Source organism: Trachypithecus francoisi, unplaced genomic scaffold (assembly GCF_009764315.1).
Source record: "Trachypithecus francoisi isolate TF-2019V2 unplaced genomic scaffold, Tfra_2.0 Lachesis_group5, whole genome shotgun sequence".
NCBI classification, from domain to species: Eukaryota; Metazoa; Chordata; class Mammalia; order Primates; family Cercopithecidae; genus Trachypithecus; species Trachypithecus francoisi.
Window position 1 is genome coordinate 57887048 of NW_022681470.1, and position 19546 is coordinate 57906593.

At 50.3% G+C, this 19546-nt stretch overlaps 1 protein-coding gene across 2 annotated transcripts in view; it reads right to left on the reverse strand.

The window, feature by feature from the left end:
- CACNA1S (calcium voltage-gated channel subunit alpha1 S) overlaps positions 1–19546 on the reverse strand; it is a 74329-nt gene that overhangs the window by 50264 nt on the left and 4519 nt on the right. For both annotated transcript variants that reach the window (XM_033200742.1, XM_033200741.1), the window contains exons 3-6: positions 5305–5444; positions 3401–3543; positions 3070–3222; positions 687–892 (exon numbers count right to left, since the gene is read on the reverse strand). In XM_033200742.1, coding sequence (XP_033056633.1) covers positions 687–892; positions 3070–3222; positions 3401–3543; positions 5305–5444 — 642 coding nt within the window. The remainder of the gene's footprint in view (positions 1–686; positions 893–3069; positions 3223–3400; positions 3544–5304; positions 5445–19546) is intronic.

The following is a 19546-nucleotide window of genomic DNA, read 5'->3' on the forward strand; positions in this document are numbered from 1 at the left end:
TCAGAGTTCGATTCTTGGCTCTGTTGCTCACTAAGTTCTTAACCGTGGGCAAGTTACTTTAATCTCTCTGAGCCTCAGTTTCCTTATCTGTAAAATGGGAGCAATGCTTTCCATCATTGAAGGATGAAATAAGAAATCTAACTAGCTCTTAACAAACACCAAATAAATAATACACTCCAACAAAGAAACTCTTATGGAGTCTTGACCGTATGCCAGGCACTGTTGTAATTCTCCCACTAACTCTGATATAGACAGTGTTATTATCCTTATTTTACAGGTGAGGAAACTAATATCTTATAATAGTTACATGGGAAAGCAGTCTTGCAGAGGAAAGGAAAAAGACTCAAAGAGCCCTTCATTCCTCAAAAAGTCTGAAATTCTAAGCCATCAGAATTAGGTCACTCACAGCCAGGTTTTTCCTGGTTTCCATTCTTCACCCGCCCCTTGGATTCTGCATAGACATACTGTATCGTGGGGATTTCCCCATAAGTTGCTGGGGCACATACCTGGGAACCAGAAGGGGACACACATCCTGTATAGACTCCCCAGGGAGGAGCAAGAGGGAGCTGTGGTCACTCAAGTCAGAGACTGTCCTCCTGTGTGGACTGACAAGCCCTCCCTCCCTGCTCCCTTGCAAACCTGTGGATGAAGGGAGATGGTTCTGGCAGGCCCGGGCCCAGACCCACCCAGTAAAGGACGTCAGTCCATCCCTCCATGGTGATGCACTGGTACACGGTGAGCATGGAGAAGCCGAAGTTGTCAAAGTGGGTGATGCCATGGTTGGGCCCTGGCCAGCCACCCCGGCACTCACTGCCATTGATGGTGCACCGGCGCCCTGAGCCTGTCCTGGCACAGGGCGATGGCTCCTCATTCTCCACCGTGGCCATAATATCTGGAGGCAGAAGGCAGAGGGAGCATCAGACAACAGTAGTAGGTGGACAATGACAGGAGGAAAGGTGTATAAGAGCAGTTTAAGAGAATTGAGCAGTAAGTCTAAAGACACTCTGCTGAAAACGCAAAAGATAGCTTCACACGGAGCAGATGGTGACAGTGAAGAGGAATGCCTGGGGCTGAGGATGGCTACAGGCAGCAGGAATTACGTCTTGGGCCCCCGGGCCTCATGGCAGGGTCAGCTTCTAAGATTAATTGTCCTATGCAGTGCAACCCATGAAAGAGGAGTAATCTGAGTGTCATTTGTTCCCACAGAACTTTAAAAAAGAAGGCAGCTGCCTGGCTGGAGTAGGGCTGGAGGTGGAGGGCTCACATGTTCTGACTTGAGAGTTATGTCTGGGAGGTGAAATTGGAGAAGCTCCAAAAGCACTGGGCTGAGCTGTACAAGACACCCAGCTGACGGGGCAGGGGTCTGCACTCAGGGGAAGTTCCCGCCAGGCCTGAGCCTGCACTCTCCTTTGTTCCCCTGGATGATGCTTTCTTGTCTCTAAAATCCTGTACTTCTGATGACATCCTGCATCCCCTTTCATCTTAGGATGTTTTACAGTCTCCTTTTGTGTTCAGAGATTAGATTGGCTCATCAGAACTGGAACACCCTGCCTCACCTATTTACCGTGTAGGCTATTAACCTATTTAGCATGTAGGCTCAATGCTCTGAAGATGGAAAGGAGAGGACACTGATGGTCCTGAGGGGGCCCTGACCCCATGAAGTCAGAAGCCCTGATCTGAGAGGGGCTTTTGAGCACTGCTGCTCAGCATTCCTCAAGACCTCATGAGAACACCACTGAGACCTCCAAATTTGGGTTGAAGGTGTGATCGAAGGTCCCCTCCTATCCATCCTGATAATGCTTATTATAGGATGTAGATTGTGGTGGTGATGGGAAGAGGTTGAGATGGGAGGGGTCTGGGAATATAACCCCTGAAAGCTGGACCAGAGTTTACTCTTGTGAGTTGGGGTTGGGACTGATGTTGACTGTCCCTTTGTTGTCAGTGGTCATGAGGAGGTGAGTAGAGTTTCCTGAGACACTGAAGGTCAAGGAGAGTTATTCTGGTGAGTTCAATGCCAGGACTCATGGAGGAGGCTAAGTCCCAGTGAGCTGCTGGCAGGGTAGAGCAGCCAGTCTCAGAGCGGGACCTGATACTTTTTCAGGGTGTTGGCCTGACCAAAACGATTTTCACAATACTGCTAAGATGTTAGTTGCCCATCTGTCTCTCATTCTCTCAACAATGTAGACTGGAATTTTCCAGAGGCTACATGAGGTGTGATGTGGCAGCACGCACACACAGAAGTTGATGTGAGAGTCCAGCATCCTCTATCGAGCCAGGCATTGAAGAGATTTACAAAAAGTGTGAAATAGCGTCACCACTCTTCTCACCAAATATTACTGGTTTTTGAAAATCTAGTTATTTTTTATTAGAAATGTACTATTTATGTTCTCATGTCATGGGTTTCTTACTGTTCTTTAAAAGTGAATTAATAAATTAATTTTGTGACATGTTCCTCAGTTTTCATTTCTCATACCATGAATATCAACAGATCAAAACCTATATAAACAAAAGCTCTCTGAAATTTATAAGAGAGAAAAGGGGTCCTGAGGCCAAAAAGTTTGAGAACTGCTGGTTCAGCTCAAGAATATCTGGGCTTCAATGTAGGTTATTTCTGGAAACTCAAAAAATGACTGCCTTTGGCTCTTGGGTGTTTTTTCTGAGGTCCCATTCAGACCCTATTCTGGGTGCCTGCTCTGAGGGGCAGCTCAGACTAAAGCTAAAACTATGTGACAGGAAAAGTACACATAGAAATTCAGGCTTATCCCATGCCTGTGTCTCCATCCACCACTGGCTGAGAGAGCCTGGAATATACCACATTGCATGTGGGGTAGGGGGTAAGGGTGATTCAGAACAAGCTGTGGCCCAGGCCCCTGCTCACTTTCTTGGCTCACTGACCCCGGTAGAGCTGTCCTTCCTCCAAGTCCTCCCTATCCAGGAAAAGCCCATTCCCAAGGTCAATAGATGTGGGGGCAATGGCCAAGCCCTGGGATCCTTCACCAGGTAGGGTGGCTCCCCCTTCTGAGCCGTCCTAGGCCCTGTCCCACAGTCCCAGTTTCCCTGGAAGCTCACCTGTGCCAGTGAAGTAGCAGGTCTTGTGCATCTTGCCCTTGAAGAGCTCCAGCCCAATGATGGCATAGATGATGACCATAAAGAGGACCAGCAGGGCGATGTGGAAGAGGGGGAGCATGGCCTTGAAGATGGAGTTCAGGACCACCTGCAGGCCTGCAGAGGCAGCCAGGGAGGGGAAAAGAGGAGTCACCTCCACTTGGTCTCACGGCCCTCCCTCCCTATAAATTCTGGGAAGCCTCTGAGATGTCAAGGTAGGAAGGGGACCCAGAACTGGGGACAAGGGAACAGGAAGGGAGAGGAGAAAGGGGTCTGCAGGGACACTGCCACCCACTAGGCACCCCCGACACCAGCCGGAGGGGTCTGAGCACTCGGAAGGCTCTGAGGGCCTTGACATCCAAGCCGGCTCCTTTGCTGCTCATTGGGGCTGTGTTGCTTTGGATGACGTTAACCTGTTCCAGAATCACAGTGAAGACCCTAGAATGGAGAAGAGGGAGAGAAGGGGTCCAGGGGTTGGAAAAGCCACTGCCCCAGTGGTCTGGGTCCCTGTGTCCTGTCCATGCTCAAGCACCTGTGGAAAGGCCTGGGGGAGAGATGGCAAATATGGTTCATCAACTAACAAATGATCTGATCATGCTTACCTGGGGAATTTCACTTAAAAGGATTCTGACATCAAGTTCATACTCAGGGAAAAGAGTGGTGCTCCACTTGTGAGGTCTACTTTGCGTGCTCAACGGGGTTGAGGTATGTGTGCCACAGGTGTCGTCCCTGGCCCTAGGGCTGAGCACCCCCTACATGGGCTGGTGGTTACCTGTATCACACTCAGTGGCGACCCAGAGAAGAAACTCCACAGCAAGTTCTCCCTGCACGCTTCTCCTCCTGGCTGCACTTTTTGAATAATGCCCTTTATTTTCTTTCCTACTAGCCTCCTCTTCCTCTCTTAATTTACTCAAATTTCCATTATCCTTTGAAGTCTACCTCAAATTCCTTCGCCTCCGAATCCTTCTAATGGCAGAACTCCCTGGGACACATTGTGTACGAAACAACAATGCGCTGTGAGGTGTTGCTCTCTGCACTCTATTATTCTGTACGCACTTGTCTTGGCTTCCAACCAGGACAGTTTGTAAAAGGCAGAGGCCGATTCACAGAATTCTTCTATTTTCCCTGTTGAGCCAAAAGTAGCACTGGATGGCTAGCAGGTAACCAACACCATCCTTTCAGAACTAAAGGACAGCATTCTGGTTAAGCATGCAGGCTCTGGAACCGAGACTGCTTTGGCTTGAATCCCAGCACTGCCACCAGCTAGCTGTGTGACCTCGGGCAAGTTGCTTGACTTTTCTGTTCTTTAGCTTCCTTATTCATAAAATGAGGAAAAACAAGATTGTGGTGAGAATTAAATGAGACGGTGCATGTAAGCACATATTAAGTACTTGATAAATGCTATTGTTATCATTACGTGGTAGTTACGGTAATGCTATGAGTAGAGTTATGTTCCCTCTAAATTCATATGCTGAAGCCCGAACCCCTAGCACCTCAGAATGTGGTTGTATTTGGAGACAGGGTCTTTAAGGAGGTGGTGAAGATGAAATTAGGTTGGTAGGGTGGGCCCTCATCCAGTTTGCCTGGTGTCCTTGTAAGAAGAGGAACTCTGGACACACAAAGAGACACCAAGGATGCGCATGCACAGAGGAGAGACCGTGTGAACCCAAACCTGCCAGCATCTTGACCTTGAATTCCCAGGCTCCAGAACTGTGAGAAATAGATTGCTGTTGTTTCAGCTTCCCAATCTGTGGAATGTTATTATGGCAAACCTAGCAAACTAATACAGTTAATAAATGTCCGTTTTGTGAACCTGAATAACAGGTACTCAATACAGGTCCATGGAATAAACTAATAAAGGACAGAGGGTGAGAAACTTATGAACATCCAGAAACTGCTGGCCAGTGGAACCTTCCATATCATTTCCAAATTTGTGTGATGTGAGGAGGATAATGGAATTTATAGCATCTAGCTGGGGAAGGAGATTGTGACCTGCGGGCAGGGTCAGGAGCAATGACCCACTCTCCACCAGCATGGACAGCACCCTTGCCAGGCCAGCCTCTAACAGAGGCTGCTCCATGCAGTGGTTAGCACAACGGTGGAGTCCCACTCCACCTCTAAGATGCTGGTGGTGGTGGCAGTGGGTACAGAGTCCTCAGTGAGGGTCTGACCTCCAGTCTCCCCACACCCAGCTCTCACCCCAGGAAGACAATGGTGAAGTCCAGCACATTCCAGCCGCTGCGCAGGTAAGCATCCTGGTGGAATAAGAAGCCGTAGGCAATGATCTTCATGGCGGCTTCAATCGAGAAGACGATGAGGAAGAAATACTCCAGCTTCTCCTGTGGGAGCAAACGTGGTCCACAGCATGCCTCTGTGCTCTCCGAGCTCACCCTTGCTCTCTTCCCTGCAGCCATGCTGGGTTCCCTGCTCTTGCTCAGGCACGCCTGCCTCAGGACATTTGCACCTGCTGATGGAATGCCCACCTACCTCCACACCTACACACCCCCGCACTGCCACTCCCTCACTTTCCACAGGTCTTTACTCAAAATTCCTTCACTGAGGCCTTTTCTGGCCACCAACTGTAATGTGAGCTATCTCCAGCATTTCATCTTCCTCTGCTCTGCTTAATTTGGTCTTCTTAGCACTTACTCTTAGCTTAAATACCATATCTATATATATTATATATATGAAATCTTGTTCATTATCTATCTTCCCCACTAGAATATAAACTCCATGAAGCATGGGGATTTTTGCCTTTTTTTTTTTTTTTTTTTCATTACTCGACTTCCAGAGATGAGAATGGGTTGAATATATGAAGGATCTGAGGCACCCAAAATGAAAGTCCCCAGGTGGTTTTTCTGGTTTTGGCACCTTTCTTCTCCCACCATGCAGGGGATGGATGGTAGGAGATGGGAGTGGATTGCTCAGAACTCCAGACGCCTTCCCTTGCTGGGCAGTGTTGCTCTTTAATTCATTTTCCTTTAAGGTTCCCTGCCCGTCCCACCTGCCCTCACATTGGCTTCCTTTAGGCAGCTCCTTAAAGGGTATGACCCTATTACACAGGGTGAGTGGAGTGTGGGGTACACTGTGTGTGGGGAGCACAGGTAAGAGGCTGAGGTTTCAGCTCAGCCCCACTCTGCAGAAGGCCCTGCCGACACTCCAGGCCCTGACCCTGTAGCCTGATCCTCTGTGTTACCCTATCCTTAGTCCTGTCACCCTTCCCCCTCTTCTGGGCCCAGGTGAGAGCTATTTCTAACTGAGGAAGCAGGTCTCTCTTGTTGGGACTCCAGGCTGAAACTGCTCTCCTTGCAGCCATCTGAACCCTGGCTTGGCAGCTTCTAAGAGCTCTGGCCTCCAGGCCTCCCCAGATAAGAACAGCCTCCCTAGGAGGTGCTGACCTAGCCTGCAGCCTAGGCCAGGCTGCAGCACGGCACAGCTCCAGGAGGTGTGTGTATATATGTACACAGATCTATCCTGATTGGTGCTCCCTGGAGTCACACAACAAGGGGGTTTGTATGCCCACAACCCAGCCCCCATTAGTCTCCAACACTCACACCCATGGAAGCATCTCCTGGGGCCAGGGGCCCTCCCCATCAGCACACTGCAGAGGCGTCACTCAATATTCACAGTTCCTTTACTGCGGAGCCAGACTGGGGAATGGGGCACTCCATTAATGATATGGAAGATAATGTATTTTTACTTCCAAGTGAGTAGGTGTGGGAAGCAAGGGAAGAGGCCCTCACATGGCTCATTATTGTGGATAGGGCTCCAGAATCCTCCAAACTTGTCATTCAGAGAATTTTCCTGAAAGCATGATTTTCCCCTTCCACATAGAAGGGAAAACTACAGCATACGTGGACTAGACTTGCTATTCTTAATTTTGCCCTTCATTCCTTCTATTAATTTGTGATCCCAAAGCCTTCCCCTTCTTCCAGAAAATGGTAATATGATAATTAAAATGCAAAGCCATGCAGTTCTGTGAAAGGGCCTATTGATGGAGACTGTGCTTGGCACTCGTGGGGAATCGTGGAGCAGCCGCTCCATGGAGGGGAGCTGCAAAGGGAGGTCTGGGCACCCTCCCTGTCAAGAAGAGTGGACTGGGCCAACTACAGAGGTATCTCCCTGGAATCGGGTGGGTGATCTCCCCTCCTCTGCAGGACAGGTTTCCTGGGAGTCAGGCACACCATTAAGGGAAAAGTGTAAGGGAGGAGAGTGGAGTCAAGGCAGCATTTACAATTTCAGGTTGCTGCAATCCCAGGGGGATAGACAGAAGTGGGGTTGAGGCAAGGAAAAGCAGGACCTGAAATAGTTGCAGTGCTCACAGGCTGGGCGGCCAGCCATGAACACCAGATAACTGCCTGCACCTGCCACTGCCTGTCTGGCTCAGCCTGGCTCAGAGAGAGCTTGTTGGGGGCTGCGGGCTTCAGATGAGGTCACTCAGTTTCCTCAGCCTGTTAACTCCAAGGCCTGCCTCTTTCCACCATACTCCCTCCAGCCCAACCCTGAAGTGCCTGGAAGTAAAACTCAGTACCACACAATCCCTGTGTGTGCACACAGCATGAGCCCTTGTTCCGGAGGAGAGGGAAAAGGGATGTGTCCACTCTTGCATCATAGGAACAGTGTCATCAATGTCACACTGGGTTGGCTGACAGCCTCTGCAGCCTGGGCTCAGTCTTCCATGGAAGAATGAGGGATAGTCATTCCACAGATATTTATTAAGCTTTGGACTGGATGCCCTGGGTGAGACCTGGCTGTCTCCCCAAGATCAAAGTCATCAACCTTCCTAAAACATCCTAATTTCCTGTGACAACCCCCAGAGCCCACCATGGGCAGGTGGGAGGCAGGAGATACGTGGTGTGATGGTTCTCACCAACTCTGCTGCTTTGGGCAAGTTTCTAAGCTTCTGTGAACCTCTGTTTCCTCATTTGTAAAACTGAGACAATGAGAGCTACATTGAAGGGTCATGGTGAGGATTAAACGGCACCTTGTGAGTAAGTGGCTGCCCCTGCCTGGCATGCACCAAATGCTGAATACATCACAGCTATTCTTATGAGACACCTGGACCCTTGGCGAAGGTCTGTTTTCTGCCTACACTGTGTTCTGTTGGTTTCCATTATGTTCTATTGGTTTTCACAGAGCTGTTGTTTGATGTCATGGCTGTGGGTGGTCACCAGGGCTTGGCTCTGACCCACCTCACACTTCATATGTTTGAAACAAAACTCCTCCTCCTGATAAACCTGCTCTTTCTCATGTGTCCCTGTCTCAGCCAAAGGCACTCAGTGGCCCAAGCCAGAAACCCCCAGGGTGTTTCTGGACTCCTCCTCCCTCTTGCTCTCCCTGGGTCCCAGTGTCTGGCAGGTACAGGCCATTCCAGCCCTACCATCTCCAGAATCCAGCTCCTCCTCTTCAACTGCTCCTGCCCTTGCTTGCTCTCCCCTGCCTGCAGTGGTCCACCGCCATCCACATCTCCTCCCCTGGGCCCTTCTCCATACAGATCCGGCCACTGCCTTGCTTGCAAGTCTGCAATGGCTCCACAACACTTAGCAGAAAATCCAAATGCGTTCCCATGGCATGCAAGGTCCTCCATAACATGACCCCTGCTGATCCCTCTGGCCTTGCCACCAGCCTGCTGGCCACCCCGTCAATCATGTGGAATGACTTTCAGGTCCCCTAGCTCTCTAGCTGCCCCAGCCTCCACCTTTGCTCATCCCGGCCCCTCTACCTAGAGTGTCCCTGAGGCCCACTGCCCAAGTAGACCTCCTGCCTCTTATAACCCTTTGACCCCCCACAGGGAGCACCAGCCCTGTGTCCTCACCGTCCCTTATAATCCTGTGCTGCTCTTTGCTGCCTTCTGACAGACTGCAGCTTCCTTGAGGCCATGTCATCCTCACATGTGTTCCTAACTGTGGGGACTTTCCATGGCTTCTCTGTACCAAGAACAGGAGAGAGGTGACATTCCCCCATCAGTAATAGCATTTGAGCTTGGGGGCCAGGGTCACTCTCCAAAGAAGGCTTCTTGGAGTTGCTGTTGGTGGTGGGTGAGGGGAGGTTTTATGGTTGAGAAGGCCCCCACCAACTGATGATTCTGATGCCCTTCCCCCAGGGGCTTATGGTCCCCCGACACAGATGAAAGTATTTCGGACTCAGGGCTTCTGCCCTTGCTGTTCTCTCTGCCTGGAATACTCTTCCCCAGATATCCACATGACTCACTTGCTTCTTCCTTGCAGGTCCCAACTTGAAGGTCACTTTGTCACTGAGACCTTCCTGGCTCTCACCCCTTGACTGTCTATCTTCTTAGCCTGATTCATTTTTCTTTTTAGCTGTTGTCAAAACTTGACTCGCTATATATTTGTTAATTTATTTGACCCATCTCTCTTGACCTGAATATAACATCACTGAGAGCAGGGACTTAGCTCTATTCACTGCTGTGTCAACTACATCTGGAACAGTGCCTGAAAGTGCTGTGATGGAATGAATGAACCAGTGTCCTGGGGCACTGCTGCGAGAGGTGCAGGCTGTGGGCAGGTGCGGCTGCACACCATCACTATCACTCTGAGACGAGGTCAGTGGAGGCATTGAGTAAGCATTTGGAAAATTCTATGGTAATCTGTAGCCACTTCCACACATATGGGTGGACTATAGACCATTCTGGATTTGTCAAAGTCACATGGCGAATCCCAGCTGGCCCACACTGTGGAGGGGTCCTACACAGTAGGACCATGTATCAGGCCATGATGGAGTAGAAATTAAAAATGACCAACTGTGGTCTTTCCCTACAGATCATCTGAGAAGCCCTGCCCCAGAATGCATCATCCTGCCCAGCACACAGTAGGCCCTCAAGCTATGTTTGTTGAATAAATGAACAATGGAAAGTCACAATCTCTGCTCACCTTCAAACCAGGTGCAGCCTTGGGATCTGTATTCCTAAGAAGAGACACTGGACCTCAGGTCCTGATCCCAGAGCAGGAGAGCAGTGGCTGTCCCTGACCCCCAATCTCTGAGCTCAGGGGAGGACAGTGAGCCCGTCTGACTTCGTGACGTGAGAGCTCCCTTACCTCAGCCCCCAACAAGGGCCTTTATTACTAAATGTCCCCTTCAAGGGAATTCTCATCCTTCCATAGACAAGCCTCTAACTGGTGCTCCCTGGGGCCACACTTAGCTGGAGGTTGTCCTGGTGTGTGACCCCTGATGCACAGGCCTTGCACCTGCTCCCAGGGGCACTGGAGCCAGGAACTCCCAGAGTCTTGGGCTGAAAACAGCAGGGCTGGAACCGCACATCCCCTCACCCTCCCACTGCTTCTATTTTCAGGCTGAGTCTGCTATCTCCAAGGGTCAGCCAGTCCTGAATGCTTCTCTTCCCCCGGCCTGCATGGGGCTTTGTGGGAAGACAACGAGAACTGGTTGGGCTTCCCTCCAAAGGGATCTGCCCAGTGCCAGTGTCCCTATCTGGGACTAGAGGCAGCAGCTACCACACCTTCTTCCCCTGCAATCCTACCCCTGACACAGTGGCCTGGTCAGGACTCCAGGCTCCCGGGCTCCCCATGTGCCCCCCTGGAGGGTTCTGGGATCTACAGAGCCCACTGAAAGGACCTTACTCGGCTGGCCTGGGGAGGGGCTGGCAGAGGCAGCAAAGTGTCTGCAGTTGAAGGGCTCCCTGGGAAGGTGCACTGCCACCACATGACTGCCTGTCACCTGGCCCTGAAAGTCTCCTTCCTTAGGGTCAAGACAGAGTGATCTGCTCAGGCACAAATCTCACTGGAGCAGGGAGGCACTGGACTCATATTTGTTGTTAACTCTTTAAGGCATGTGTGCTACAAGGAGACAAGGTAGATTTGACTGAAGAGGAGGAAGCCCAGGGTGCTTGCAGGGAGCTCAGGCTGGGGTGGAGGACAGGCATCCTCAAATGTCCCCTCCCTCTTAGGGACCTTACAGGAAGCTCTCCACACAGCCTTGGCAGGTGCTATCAGAAGACAGTTTTACAATATTCATGATTGCTTTCCTCCCAGATTCCCCCACTTCTTGTTCCCTTAAGCTGACAGCAGGGCTGGGCCCCCTTGCCTCAGAACTGGTTTGTGGCAGGGCCCAGGCTTCTGTCTTCCAAAGCCTGAGAATCACTGCAACATTGGGAGGTCTCGGGGTAGAACTCACAGTTTGAAGGTGTAGCAGGATCTGGGAGGAGGCACTGGGGCCCCCAGGAAAGAGGACTCAGCCTCAATTCCTGCCTTAAGAAGGGTGCAGAGGACCTATGACCCTGTCACCTGCGCACTGCCTGAGACCCAGGTCCTGGGCACATTCCCCAGGCAGGCGGGATAACTGAAGGCACCAGAATAGCTGCAGTGATCCCTCTCCATCCTAGAGGGATATGCGCTCAGGATCCATGGAAAGTTGGTTCACAGGAAAAAATAAGTCATTTCTAGCACACCTCAGTTGTGGACAGAGGTTTGGTCCGGCTCTGCTGTTTTTCCTGTTTCACAGAGGAGGGAAGTGAGACTTAGAGGGGAATGAGGTGCCTGCCAAAGGTGAGGAGGCCCTGTCTGCCGTGACTGAAGTAACGGAGTTTCTGGTAGGCTGGCCTGATGTGCTGGCCTCTATGGCCATGTCGCACACTGGATGTCCAGGGCCCTGATGTCTCCACCTCATTCTCCAGGTTTGGCAGATGACCCGTTGAAGAGTGAGGGAAGTGGCTATGTTTAGTCTAACGAACGCTCACCCAAATAGATGTAACTGGAATGGGTCTCCCTTGCCATCCTACCTCCATCTCAGGGGTCTCATTTCCCTCTTCCAGTTCCCTCTTCACTTCCCTCACCAGGCAACCAGGCTCCCTCAGGTCTGGGCGAGCCAGACACACCAGGACGGACTAGACAGAGGGACAATGGGGCCGAGGGTCCCAGGAGGGCTCCGTACGTTCAGGGTGAAGGGGGCTGGGAGAAGAAGGGAGACCAGTGCTGTCTTGGGTAATGAGGATAATAATAGCTAAGCATTAGTAAGCACCCATGTATGCGCCAGGCCCTATTCTGGCCGCCTGCATACATTTAATACTCACTGAAACCTTATAAGGTAAGTACTTTTTTTTTTTTTTTTTTGCCTTTTCAAGTTTTTATTTGTATACATTTTTGTCTTAAAAAGAAAAGTAGGTCTGGGTGAGATGGCTCACATGTGTAATCCCAACACTTTGGGAGGCCGAGGTGGGTGGATCACGAGGCCAGGAGTTCAAGACCAGCTTGACCGACATAATGAAACTCCGTCTCTACTAAAAGTACAAAAAATTAGCCTGGCTTGGTGGCACGTGCCTGTAATCCCAGCTACTTGGGAGGCTGAGGCAGGAGAATTGCTTGAACCCAGGAGGCGGAGGTTGCACAGAGCCGAGATCACGCTATTTCACTCCAGCCTGGCAACAGTGCGAGACTCTGTCTCCAGAAAAAAAAAAAAAAAAAATCATTATCACAGATTACAAAGGGCTAAAGCAAGAATAGATGAATGAATGACTCTCTTTAGCCTGGAAAGCGGATACTCTCAATAGTATTAATGTTGTAATACAAGCTCATTCAAGCGTTTTACATTTCTTTTTTTATGTTCTTTTAAATGTGATATCTTAGCATATAGTAAAGATCATGTACTAAGAGTATCAGACAGAAATTTCTCCACAAAGCCAGATAAGTTTTCCTCTCCAGTGAGAAACAGGCTATAATAAGTTCTTAAAAATTCTTGTCTTCTCTGCCATGGCAGAGGAGGGAGAGGTTGGGGGCTGGGGAAAATCCAGGGACATTCTACACAGGAGGTACTCCGGGGTTCCATCCAGGAGGGTGTCAGATAACCCAGATCACTCTACTCAGGCTTTTGGCAAAAAACAGCCCTCACCCTCCATCTACTAGTCATCTTCCCTGCCCCTCCTCCTCACTTCAGGGCCTTCTGAGCTCTATCTTTTGTAAAATCAATCATCAGGAAAGGGAGAAAAAAGAGCTAGGATGGAACAAAAGTAAAACGTTTAGCAACTTTGACACAGGGGCTCGGTACCTCTACCTGAGCCGCAGGGGTCCTGGCTGGAGCAGGGCCAGGTGGCCCTCATCTACTGGTAATGCATGTGCTCCCAGGTGCAGAAGAGGGTGAGAGAGACCTGCAACTTTCAGGGCTGAGGCACACAGACATTCTGATGTCTGATGCCCAAAGGTTGTGCTGGCATGGAGCAACCTTGGGAGCATGCAGGATGAACAGGGGGATCTGGGCTGGCTGCTGCTTTGTGTCTCAGGTCTTGGAGTCCCATGGGAAGATGGTGGGTGTGAGGTGGCCAGCCCCGATGGCCCTTGCCATGACAGCTACATTGGTTCTCAATTCAAGTGTCTTCAGAAAGTGAAGAATGTAACCTACTCTTTGCAACCTTAACTCCTAACAAGTCCAAAAAAAAGAAGAAGAAAAGAAAAAGCATCCCCCTCCTCCACCAGCCAATGTTGAGACGAAGCCCTCACCTCTCTGCCCCAAAGAGGCTTCCTCTTTCAAGGGTGTGTGTGAGGAAGACGTTAGCCCCCGGCCTTGGAGTAAACTCTAGATAAGAACGGTCTTTCCCCACACCCCAAGGCTTCTTTGTGCCTCCGAGCCCAGCAGAGGACGAATACTGAGGTTTCTATGGTGCTGGATACAGCACAGGGTGGTGTGACCTGAAGAAAAGAAAGTGGGAGGAGGGGTTCCTGGAGTTCAGTGCCTGGTTTAGTGTGGGGCAGGCTCCAGATTGAGCAAGGAAAGGCCTCGGATCCCAGTGTCACAGCAGAGGCCAGACACTCCTCCTTGGGTCAAGGTGAATAGATCACAGGAACTGAGATGGGTTTCCCACATACAACCATTAGGAAGGCAAAGGCAGGGAAGGGTACAGGCCGAAAACAACGAGGTGCCCAAGGTAAGGGGCAGGCCCTCGCCAGCCTGAGATACTGTCTCCTACTCCCAACCCTTGGGCCCAACAGAGGAACCAGTTGAAAAGGAGGGCCCAACACATTTCCATCAGCAAGCAACAGGACCACAAACTCCTCCATGTTGCCTAGCTCCCGCTGAGAGTGGACACGCAGTCATACCCACACCCAACACGCATCCTGGTCTGTGCGGGGCAGTCCATCATCATCCTCCCTAGCTTCTGACGACAGCCGACTAAGGTAGGTACTCTCATCCCCATTTTACAGATGAGGAAGCCAAAGCACAGAGGGATTAATTTCTCCAGGATCACATAGCTACCAAGAGGCAGAGCCATGATATTTACAGTTTGATTCCAGACTCTGTGGTCTCAACCACCATGCCAGGCACGGGGAAGAGAGAGAAAGAGCATGCCTGGGACATCTGGGTACATTTGTTAGATCCTGCCCTCAGTCCACCCCAGGTCTGTCTTTTGCCCCCCAAGGCTTGGGTTCAGCATGACTTCAGCTGTGGGCTGTTAGTGCTGGGAGGTCAGAGAGGGAAGGGAATGAACATTTATTGCGCAACTCCTGTGTGCCAGGTCAAACACGAGGTTGTTGCACTCATGGATGTAACAGTCCTGAAAAGAAAGATATTGTGGACCAACCTGACCAACATGGTGAAACCCCATCTCTACTAAAAACAAAAAAAAATTAGCTGGGTGTGGTGGTGTGTGCCTATAATTCCAGCTACTCGGGAGGCTGAGGCAGAAGAATTGCTTGAACCCTGGAAGTGGAGGTTGCAGTGAGCTGAGGTCTCACAACTGCACTCCAGCTTGGGTGACAGAGTGAGACTTGGTCAAGAAAGAAAAAAAGAAAGAAAGAAAGAAAGGAAGGAAGGAAGGAAGGAAGGAAGGAAGGAAGGAAGGAAGGAAGGGATATTGTGGTCCTCTGTTCACAGATGAGGTAACGGAGGTTCAGAGAGTTTAGGAAGCTGTGAACCAAAGACTAGATTGGAGGCAGGTTGGTTGACTTGAGAGCCTGTCCTTTCTTGCGACTCCCAGACAGCTAGCACAGCTTGGGCAAAGGCTTTCCTCCAAGGCTTCTGTTGTTCAGCTCTTACAATGTCTGAAGCCCCTGTGCCTGGTGTGAAGGGGCATGAGTTGGGATGGGCGGGGAGGGGGAAACTAAGTGCCCTGAAAGGGGACCTAAGTTCTTGCAGTGGTGGGAGGGCAGGCTCCCAGGTGGGTCTAAAATCCAGGCTTTCATTCATTTCCACAGACCCTTTTTGAGCACCGTCACTTCTCTGTACAGTGGCCCAGGCTCAAACAACCCTGTGCTCTGCAGGTGCTGGATCTCTGAGGGGTGAAGCCAGAGCTGCGGTCCTTCTGAGGCCCCAGCCTCCCCAGATGGCGAGTGGAATGGGCTGCTGGCCGCAAGAGTTGGCAAGCGCATTCCAAACCCTATAAAAAGACAAACGCCCTGGCTGCCAGAGGCTTAGGCTCCAGCCTCGTGGAGGACACTGCGGCAACTTGAACCCCAGGAATGCGACAGGGGCCTGGTGGAGCCGGCTGATGCCTGAGGGGTGGGCAGCTGCCCTACAGTCCAGGAGGGGCCAAAGGGGCGCCATCTTGCCGAGCCTGTCGGGCCCTGCCCTGCCCTGCCCTCAAGGAGAGCAGGCACCATCTACTTAAGCAAAATCTAAATTATCCGGAACTTGGAAATAAAGCAAAGAAAGGATGCCATATCTTTGTAATATCATGTTGGAGCATTTTATAATAGGCCTGGCCAAGGATTATTTAATTATCCAGGTCAGGGTTTCTCAACCTCAGCCCTAATGATATTTTGGTCTGGATACTTCTTTGCTGGTGGGAGGGGGGCCTGTCCTGTGCATTGCAGGGCCCCTGCCTCTACCCCACTAGAAGCTAGTAGGGCACATCTCTGCCCCTGCCCCTCCCCTTCACAATTCCAGTTGTTGCCAAATATCCTCTGGGGCAGAACTACTTCCCCTCCCCAATCCCTTGAAAACCACTGACTAGGAGGGAATGTAACTTTGTTTAGCCCTCACTCTTCTGTCCTCTAGAGATGCAAATGAATTCTGCCTGATAGGAAGATAATCCCAATGGTTAGAGTTTTATTGCCCTGTAGGACATTAACCAGCTTGGTATCTAACCTAGCAATCCTATTCCATCATTCTTTCTCCAGTATCATAACTTCTGCTCCTCCAACTCCCTGTAACCCAGCTTCACACCCCTGCCTGTTCTCTTTTGAGTTGAACTAATCTTTGATATGTGTTCCTTCCGTATTTTACTTACAGTTGTGTTTTCACTTTTTGAACATCATACTTTGACGTAGGACTGCTTTGAGGGTGAAATGAGATAATGTAGCAAAAGCAATCAGTTTCTCATGTCTGCCCAACAATTAGTAAGTCTGATGATTGTTTTTGCTTTTCCACATTGGTCCCCTCAGCCTGGCCTAGGCTGGAGTGGTAACCCTGCCCAATAAAGGATGTAGGCCTGCCCATAGAGCCACCTGGGCATGCGCAGTGATCTAACCTCTCTGCACTGCAGTTTACTCCTCTGTACAAATGAGAAAAATAAAAGTACCTGCCTCATGGGCATTCAGTGTGATAACACATATGAGGCATTAGAACAGTGACTGACAATATGCAAGTAATCGACAAATATTGAATGTCATTTTTGCTGCTGCTGCTGCTGATTTGCTGGAGGACTGGGGAGGGTTGACCAGGAAAGCCACTAAGAAAAGTTAGAGGTTTCAAGGAGAGAAGACACAGAGTTAAAGAGAAATCAGGGGCAGACGATGGGCGGGGTGAAGAGGAGTTCTTTACCTGAAATAATCTTTTGGCATAACTGTTGGGAGTTAGACCCTTTGAATCTAGAACAGCCTGGGGGTCTCTGTGACTATAGGCATTTTGGCTGGTGAGCCTGCTCTGTGGGACCTGCATGATCAAAGTTCCTTCTGTTGATAGACAAAGCACTAAAACTGAGAAGGTCTTCACTCATCCAGTTACTTCTCTTAAGTATACAATATCATCCCCATTTTATAAAGGAGGAAACTGAGGGAACAGAAAGGTTATATAACTCGTCGAAGATCACACAGCTAGTACATGAGTGGGCCTGGGCTCAAAAGCAGGTTCTAGCTCCAGAACCCATTTTTATAACCACCATGCCATAATGGGCTGATTTCAGAGCCCGGTGCCACTGTAACATCTCACGGTTGGCCAGGACCTCAGCATCCTGGATGCCCCTCTTGCCACCCTCTGACCTGCTGCATATTCATTCCCAGGACTCCTTGCTCTCTCTGGACCTCAGTTTCCTCTTCTGTTCAGGGAGGATCCTGGGCTTTCCCACTGACACAGAGCAGGCAGAGTCAGAGGAGCACCCTTAGCCCCAGGAAACCCAGGCCCCAAGTCTATTACCCTCAGCCAACGCTGGCAGAAGGGATATGGAGGGACACTGCCAAGGGAGTCCATTCCCATAGACAGCAGTCATATCCCCGACCCTGCTCACACACAAGGCAACTGAGGGGAGCCTTTCTTACCCACAACCATCCCCGCCCCTGCCCCACCCAGCCAGTCTGGCATGTGCCAAAGTGAGGAAATCTCTGTCATAAAATGCTTGGACCTACAAATCCAGTTGCCTGTCAGTGGACACAGGCACCTGTATCTCCACACATCTGAAGTTGAACTTACCACCTTCCACCCCCACCTGCAGTCTTGGTAAGTGATACTGCCATCTGCTCTGTTCCCTTCTGAACCCCAAGTGTCATCCTCCCCCTTCCCCACACCTCCATCTCCACATCCAGTCCTCACCATGGATTCCATCTGGCAGGTCTTTCTTAAGGCCACCTCACAGCCATCTTTACCATCACTAGTGCCTTGGCCGAGCCTCCCCTGTTGCCTGCTTGGATGACTTCCCTGGGCTCCCTGCCCCCTTCCCTGCTTTCCATCCCACCCATGTCACCCCAATCCATGCTCCACATGGGGCCTGATTTTTCTAAATCCCCACTTGACCTCTCCGTCTCTTGCCTCCAGCCCTTTGCCCATGTGGCTTCCTCTGCCCAGAGTCCCCTCTCCCTCTTGGCCTTCTACAATACGCTCCTTCACAGCCAGACTACATAATGGGGGGCCCAGTATAAGGGAAAATATGGGCCCCCATGTTCAAACAGTAGAAAATAAGTGCTGATGAAGGTACTAAATATAAAGTTTTTCCTTTTTTTCCAGCCCCTTTCTCAACCTACTGTGGTGTCTTTTGATTGCTGTTCAGTGTTGTGTGGGGCAAGTGCAGACTGTCACAATCACCTCCTCCTAGTCTTCCCCCCTCCACCCTCACTATCCCACAGCCCAACATCCTGTGCCTTGGCCAGAGGTGGAGGTGTGGAGCTAGGCATCTACCCTTCACTCAGACCCACCACCTCAACCCATAGTGGACATCCGGCACCCAAGGGTGTTGCAATCTCTGCTTCCTTGGAGACAATAATGGGGGAGGGTCTTGGAGGCTCAACCTCATAGGGTCGTTTACTGAATGGACTGCATCACTGTCAGCCCAGGGTAGAGACAACCAGAGCCATGTCCTTCCCTGAGACACGGCCCTTCCCATTCTCCCATTCGGGCCTCTGCCAAGTGGCCCAGGACTCCAGAGGGCAAAACATCAAGCTGAGAGCCTCTCCTTAGAGGCAAGGAGATGGCAGAAGTCAGGACCTCGTGTGAACCAAGACTCCAAGCTTGAGGTGCATGTACCATTGTTCCAATGGACTTCACTTACAAATCATAAATTCAAAGATAAAATTAATTAAAATTTCAATATGCTGACCACAGAGCATTCAGCCCCAAATGTGGGGCCCTTCTGAGTGGGGGTCCTCTGGGACTGCATAGGTTGTACACGTGTGAGCTGTCCCTGTCCTCAGCCTTCAGGTCTCAGGTTAAACATCCCATCCTTTGGGAGGCCTTCCTGATCTCAAGACTAGCTTAGGTTCTCTTTGCCAATATGCTACCAAAATGTCCCCAAACCTTGAACCTTTCCCATTTCATTTTAATTACTTGTTTAATTGGTTTTATCATACTTACTTGTTTAATCCATGTAATGAGGCTCTGTGAAGATGGGAACTATGTCTATTTGGTTCACTGTGATATGCCCAGTATGTGCCAGGGATATGATAGGCACTAAAGAAACATTCGTTAAATGAATGAGAAAGTTCATGAATAGTTAATCCTTAGGCCTCCTTTCTTGAAAGCTATGGGTTATTCTGGATGACTGGAAAGACCCCAACCCTTCTCAGATACCTACAAAGCAGTCAATAGGATAAGAGAGAGAGTACCTGCTGCCCCTTTCTACTCTGACTCCTCTCATCTCCCTCTTGTTGAGTTTTGTGGACATGAACAGTGAGGAGCCCTGAGCTCGAAGATGGCTGAGTGACTTTGGGTATCACCGACTTTCTCTGGGCTTCACAATTAAGTGGTCAGATTAGGAGTCCTCCCTGAATATTCATTTCCCATAGAGCTCTGACATGCCAAGTGGCATTTTCTGCTTTGGAAACATTTTTTATTA